Source organism: Sinocyclocheilus anshuiensis, unplaced genomic scaffold (assembly GCF_001515605.1).
Source record: "Sinocyclocheilus anshuiensis isolate Anshui unplaced genomic scaffold, SAMN03320099.WGS_v1.1 scaffold1431, whole genome shotgun sequence".
Lineage (NCBI taxonomy): Eukaryota > Metazoa > Chordata > Actinopteri > Cypriniformes > Cyprinidae > Sinocyclocheilus > Sinocyclocheilus anshuiensis.
The window spans coordinates 204,074-211,573 of record NW_015537992.1 but is presented as its reverse complement, the minus strand read 5'-3'; the positions used below and the strand labels follow the sequence as shown (position 1 = coordinate 211,573).

General features: G+C 40.4%; 2 protein-coding genes across 2 annotated transcripts in view; one reads left to right on the top strand and one right to left on the bottom strand.

Annotated features, from left to right (window-relative positions):
- Nucleotides 1-717, bottom strand: part of syncrip (synaptotagmin binding, cytoplasmic RNA interacting protein) — a 15,278-nt gene extending 14,561 nt beyond the window's left edge. Inside the window, exon 1 of the mRNA XM_016469304.1 lies at nucleotides 464-717. The gene's annotated coding sequence lies outside the window, so the exon portion shown is untranslated. The remainder of the gene's footprint in view (nucleotides 1-463) is intronic.
- A 5,808-nt stretch (nucleotides 718-6,525) lies between these two features.
- The window catches only part of LOC107675066 (akirin-2-like), a 5,386-nt gene continuing 4,411 nt past the window's right edge, over nucleotides 6,526-7,500 (top strand). Inside the window, exon 1 of the mRNA XM_016469268.1 lies at nucleotides 6,526-7,141. Within this exon, the coding sequence (XP_016324754.1) occupies nucleotides 6,964-7,141 (178 nt within the window). The 5' untranslated portion in view covers nucleotides 6,526-6,963. The remainder of the gene's footprint in view (nucleotides 7,142-7,500) is intronic.

Sequence of the window (7,500 nt, the reverse complement as noted above, 5' to 3'; positions counted from 1 at the left end):
GCATTGGCGTCGGCGCGCAGCACGAGTCTCAGGCCCTCCGCAGCTAACGTACGTTACACACCGAGCGAACTGCTCTTTAAAAGAGCTACGTTACGCAAAACGTGCTATTAATACACGAGCCACCAAAACAGCTTAAGAAAATTAGAAAAGCTGCGAGATAAATGCGTGTTAAAAGGGATTGAGGCGCGAGCCTCCGTTAGCATTAGCCCGCTAACTCAGCAGCCTGACTCGCACAAAATCAGCTAATTTAGCGCGCAGCCACACGCTGTAATAACTAATATAAGCCACCGCTGCAGGATCTCGTGCGTTTAGACGGTTCTGAGGGCCTGCTCTCGCACAGCGAGCGCGTTTGGCGTGTCCGGTAAACCCCCTCCCCCGCGCATTGTTTCCAAACACCGGGCGAATAAAGGCCTCCGCCGCACGAGACGCCACGGAACCCGGCCCCGAGCGGCCGCGAGCTTACCTGACGGGGTTCTGCTGGTCTGTTCGGGTCTGATCGTGTTGAATGTGAGTTCTGGGGCGGGTGAACGACTCCCCGGCGGAGCTCCGCTTGATTCCCGATAATGTAAAATGGCGGGCGGCGCTGCTCCCTATCTACGGTGTCCCCCGCACCGACGGGGTCTCTGACGCGGCCGCTCACGGGCTGGGCCTCACGGGGCGGGAGAGCAACACTGCAGGCTACTGTGGCCCAGATCTGTGGAAGCACGTTTGCGCCCCTGTGCTGGAGAGACGAAGCTTTGACGCTTTCACAGAAGACTCACACTACCAGCTGGTGGCCCAGGAGAGTAACTCAAGCAGATACACTACAGATGACCCGATGTGGTCTGTGATGCACTGTATCTAAATAACGGTGAAGAACAAATCCATTTCCACATAGACTAATCTGTTTATATGAATATAAGGTGTATTTTCTAGTGGTATATAATGATTGCATAACATAACAGTGTAATAAACGTGTTGGCTTGAAATGAATGGGGCTATCAAATGTGTGTAAATCAAGTCTTTGCTCATAATAGACAGGAGGGGCGATATTATTAGTCTAAAACTGGAAAGCGGCTGGGTTTAACAGGGCAGAGGACAGTGAATTTACAAGATTCTAACCTCTTCCTGAACCAGTCAGGGATGCGTTTCCCAAAAGCATCGTTAGCCAGCTATAGTCGCAAGTTCCGTCATTAGCAGCATAGCTGCTCTGGAGCTGTGGTTAGAAGCCTGTCATCAGTGAAGATGCACTTCTCTTTAAGACACGTCCACTGAGGAGATGCGAGTCAGCTTCCTCAAATTCATTTTTGCAACATTGACTCAGAAAACACTAGTTTATTAACAAATAATTCAAATATCCCCTCACTATTTTTTACTTTTTTTTGTTTGTATGTTTTTTTATTTTTTGGGCCGCTTTGCCAAAATTGTGTTTGCATTCATAATATTTTAAGAATAAAGTCAAAATTACGATAATAAAATCATGTTATATTGCGTGAAGTTAATGTGAAAATTCCACCTATAGGCTACTCCTCCAAAAAAAATCTGATTGATCGATTCATGAGACATTCATTTGTATTAAATTGTTCTGATTTTTTCATCCTGCATTAAATATTCATGTTTATTTCGTGCTGCAAATATTAAAGAGGAAAATATCATTGATTCATATGCAGCTTGAACTGAGGCGAATTATCGCACTACAAATTAACGAGCGTAAAAAGACGTTTATTGTTTGTATTTTATCATAAAGTTGACAGAAGGCTGAGACTTTGTAGTAACACGCACAAGCTGCGATTATTGAGTGGCTTGCGTGCTACAAATAATGAATGGACTTGAACATTTTAAACATCATTGCCAAGCATTAGCCTATACCGTAAATAAAACAGCTTGTGAATAGTCATGCTTCACATAACGTCATTTACTTCAGAAAAATCAACAATACAATCACTGGACTGCGTCATCAGAGACAATACAAGCTCGCGCTGAGGCTCACTCTGTCTCGAGACTTCGAAACAAACGAGCGTAACGGCACACATAAAGAAACTCAGAAGAAACACGCTGAGGCTGTCCACGAAAGTCCTTAAGATAGCAGCATGATAACACACTCAATACTCACTCACTTAGTGACTTACCGTCACTTACTGGTCGTTCAGTTGAGAAGTTTGTTGAGAAGTATGCATGTAAAGTTAAATATGCAGATTTAAGTATGTAAAAGCTGATAGAACACTGATGAAAATATTGCTTCAGAATAAATTGTTTACTCCAAAAATCTCAGCGATGCAGTTATTTTGCAGGGATATTTTGAATGGAATATAAGGTGGTATTAAAAAGGTCTTAAATGTAACTTGTTCATGTCTGCAGAAACCCTGTAAACTCACAATTCTGACTTTTTTTCCCTCGCAATTCTTAGACTTTAACATTCGGAGATAAAAGTCACAATTCCGAGATTTAAACTCACGATTCTGACTCTTTCCTCGATCGCTTACATGATGTCCTCCGTGTTTATGACAGCGCATGTGTTGCCAAGTCCACCGTGTTCCCGCAGAACTGGGCCTCACTATCGCGATATTACCCCCCGCGATTGGGCTAGTTTTGAGAAGCAATTGGGCGGATTTTGTGAAAACCTGTTGTTCTTTTGCGCATGCGGATCAGTACAGAACCATGATCTGTATTTTATTTTTTTCCCGTTTAATCTTTAATCCTCGAGAATATGAATTATATTGTTTGTTTGATGATAATTATATATTAAGTCATATCAGATATGTATTTTTTTATTATAGAAATACATTATAGAAAATGCCGATCCATGTGTGAGATGATAATATAAAATGTAATAAATATATATGAAGAGTTCGTTTGCAAAAACAGATAACTCCGTTTTTAACAGTTCTCAGAAATCATGTTTGTGCATTCCAGTTGATCTCAATCAAACTGCAGTGGGTTATTTTGACTAGGTTAAAAAATTACTTAAAAAAAAAACAGCAAACTAACACAATAAAACACAATAAAAACATGATTTTTGACAATTTAAAAAAACGGAGTATTTCATATAATATAATAAATTAAACATTACCTAGTCATAATAGTGTTTTATAATTTCTACATATACCTGTTATATATGCCAATAAAATAAATATAATAACCATATTAGAATAATATTACCTTATTTATTACTTATAAATAAATAAGGGGCCCGTTCTTCGTACGCGGCTAACTCAGTTAGCTGGATGTGATTGTTGATGATTTGGCCTGATCTTGGATTGGTTGGTTCTTCGAAGCTCATCCCGGAGTTGCTGTCATAGCAACAGCTCGGTAAACTTAAATCTGCCCGGGAGCAGCTTATTTCATGTAAACAGGATTAGATTGCATCTTTTTAAGTGGAACTGATATTTATTAACTTTATTACAAGAGTACCCTACTGATCCAGGGACAGTAATTAACAATAATAATAATAAAAAAATATTATAATGTTGTGTAGTCATCATCTATAACACTATAGACACAGCCAGGTTTACTCGTTGAAAAATTTATTCGTGATGAAATAATAACTTTATAATTGTATTAGAGTCATACACACGCGCTATATGTTTGATTTGAGTGCTGACAGCTATTATGGGAGTGGCGATGCAGATACTAAAGAAACTTTAATTAACGCCGTCACGTAACAAATCTGCGTCAAAGATAAAATTACATGAATTGCTAATTACAACACTGAACTAAAAATATAAAGCCTGTACCAATACTAGAAATCATGAATATAAATAATTGGGAATCATGTAAAAAAATAAAATAAAAACAGTGCACATTTCATTTATTTATTATTACATATATGTAGTTTTGTTTGCTTGGCTGTTTCCAGAAATTTGTCAAGTTTTTCGTCAGGTGTCGTTTTTAATTATATGACGTCATCACGTTGCTGTGTTGCCGCCAGCCAATCGCTGATCGCTGATCGTGGTTTCGAGTATCGATACACCTGCCCTGTACGAGGAACACGCCGTTATCTTAGACAACTTAATCCAGATATTTTAATCAGATCCGCAAATTCGTTTGAAGAACCAGATTAGCCAGAGATCAGTTATCAGAATTAGAAGATCTGGCATCTTTCAACTCATCTCAGATGTATTAAGCGAGGTACGAAGAACGGGCCCCTGATCACACTGGAAATCTGATATTGGCCACATAAACAATGTGAACAGCTATACAAAATAAAATCAGATCTGAGTAATAATGGAAATTGAGCACTAAGGCTCGCAGCTCGAACGCTCAGAATGACTTGAAAACCGCAGGCAGGTTAGATCTGAAGGTGTGCATGTGACAACCATAAATACAGAAAAGTCTCGCATAAAGAAGATAACATTGTCAAATCGATCCCTGTTCACATTAGTGATGCAAAGTCCGATTCATTTCCGCGAACCTGTTCTTTTCGGACAGATCGGCTCATTGAACCGGTTCAAAAAGCCGATTCATCGGTTCCTGACGTCATCAAGCAATACGCATTTCTTTTCTAACAACTCAGTGCCATGCTCTATCAATGAAAAATTCAAACAAGTCATTTAACATTCAAAAATAAAGTTATTTGTGTGAAAGCATATTGCGGATTATTGCCATATAATTCACTTAAGTTAATGTTGTTTGTGGTCACAGTTTCATTCGTGGATCTTTTATGTCAGATACGACTGACTGACCAATACTGACTAGCTTGGATAAGATTCCTAAAAGTTTCGCAGCTACAGCACCAGTCTTATAAACTCCCTGATTACGCTTAAGCAACTTTAAATATAATATGCATGCACAATATTGTAAAAATAAAAATTGTAAAATTTATTTACATCACTCGACAGAAAGATTTTTGCAGGTTTTAATAAAATGTAAATTAATAACAGTCATAATAAGCATATTTCCAGTACGTGCTTCAGGCTTGCACAGTATCGTCAACTCACTCATCAGAGTCTTCGGTAATCCTCAGCAAACTTCGCCACGACTCATTCGGTTCTTGTTGAATCCTCGGCAAAATTCGTCACGGCTCATTCGGTTCTTGTTGAGTCTTCGGTAATCCTCGGCAAACTTCGACAGCTGGTTGAACCGGCTCATTCGGTTCTTTTAGAGTTGGACGTGCTACTTCGGCTGTGCGTGCTGCGTCATCAACCCGGAACTAAAGTACGATTCAGTTCGATTTTGTGAACCGGCTCGACCGGTTACTTCCTGAGAACCGGCTCAAAAGAACGATTTGTTCAAGAACCGAACATCACTAGTTCACATGGATCCACGAAAATGACTAAAAGTGTTGTATTTCAAGTAATGCATTATTTTTTTAATTTACAAGGAAACTTTTTCAAACAAATAACGCCAGTTACTTTGTTTTCTCACGTACTGACTGGCAGCTCTCCTGTCCTCATGGTGACAGAAATCAGGAGTGAGTGCGGAGTGAACATGATACTGTAGATCTAGACTAAATGTGAACACGCATTTACTCATCTCACTCACACAAAAGCAGATTCAGTATTCCTCAGAATCAATAAAAAAACAGTCAAATGCAAACTCAGGACATGATGCAAACATGTTAAATAACACAAATATCCTCTATGTATTTCATTCCATTTTATTAACCGGTATTTTTTTCTGCTGACCTTCGATGATCAATCATACTAAGTAAAAATGACTTTAGATAAGGCAAGGCAAGTTTATTTATATAGCACATTTCATACACAATGGTAATTCAAAGTGCTTTACATAAAAGAAAAGAACAAAATAATCACAACAATAAAACAAGGAATTTAAACGACTTGTGCTCTCCTATACTCACATAATAACCTCTCCCTTCTAAGTATGACCTGAACCATTTGATTACCATCCCAGAAAGCCCGACCCAGTTTATAAACATAACATTTGTGTTTCTTTTCTTTCTTTTCTCTTTTTTTGTCTGTTTCTGAAGAGAGAAAAATGATGCCAAGCCATCTAAAAAGTAACGGAATGCATTACTTTCCATAGACAGTAACAAAGTAATGTAATTAGCTACTTTTTTTTAGGAAGTAATGCAGTGCATTACTTTTCAAAGTAACTTTCCCCAACCCTGTTATTCATCAAAACAGCTTGTATACGTGTTCCACAGAAGAAATACCTTCATACAGGTGTGTGTCAATATGAGGTTGAGCGAATGATGACCGAATGATCATTTTTTTGTGTGATGAAAGAAAACTAATGATCATACTTAAAAAAAAAAAAAATGATCCGAATATAAAGATGGACGAAAATGGTAGGTTTGGGCCTTAAATGAAAGCAAACCCGTACATGGCCATTCTGTTTTGAAATAGCCTATATTATAACGCAAAGAAGATCAGTGTTTGCATCTGTTCTTTCATGTTTTATGAGTGCTTGAATTCTTCACTCCCGTTTCATATCAATCAGAGTTAGTTTAGAGGAGCTGGACGTATTAACGTACGTATTGTTAGAGCCCTTCCGAGTCGATGGGAGGAGATCTTAGGGGCTTTTTTTTCAAATCCACAAACAATCCAAAACAACCAATGAGCGACTTCATTGGAGAGAACTACGAGCGGGGTTTTGTGGGTTTTGTAGTTGCTTTATCAGGTCTCGACAGGAATCGTGTGCGAGGAAGAATCTCGCAAAAACTACAAGTACCGGCTTCGCCTGGAAGCCCCCGCGCATGCGCAGAGAAGCAGCCTCGTCGAATGTTTTGTTTCCACGCCATATTTGTTTTAGCCGGCTAGCGCTCGCTCAAGACTCAATCCGACATCATCGGCGTTTTCCTGAGGAGAATCGACTCCACAACTGCGTTTCTCACAGCAAACACGCGTTTATGTTCTCTTAGCCAAGGTTTTGGCCGCGAGCGCAACGCAGAATTTAAATAAAAACGAAGCGATCGAGTCGCGTTCCCCTGAGATCAGAGCGGAACTGTGACTAGCAGGGGTCTGTCGCTGCTCGAGCGGATTATTTCTTATCCTTGTTTAATCACACACAAGCTTCGACAGAATGGCGTGTGGAGCCACTCTGAAAAGGACTATGGATTTCGATTCTCTGATGAGCCCGGCGTCCCCGAAGAGGAGGAGGTGTGCGCCCATGTCCCCGTCCAGCGCCAGCGCCTCCCCGCAGAAGTACCTGCGCATGGAGCCCTCGCCCTTCGGCAGGGTGTCTTCAGCCCTCACCACAGGTCTGTGGAGCTCTAGTCAGTCACGACTCTAGCGCGCAAACAGGTGAAGTTACGCTGAAACTCTGCTCGCTGCTCCCCCGTCGCATCATAACACACGGGTATATGTGGTAAACTATGCCTCTCTGATCGCCGGCACTCTCTTAGTTACGCGGTTTCAAAAACCAGGTCGAAACGGAGGGGTTATTTTCAGATTGTAGTCGATCAGGAATGTGGCTAGTTAAATGCTAGCTCGCTGTGATCGTATACTAAGGCCCGGTTATTGACAGTGCACGTTTAGGCCATTTTTACAGGCTTATGTATCGTAGGTGTGAGTGAACGGTGTAGCAGCGTTATTGTTTGTGATGTCTCGGGCACTCCTG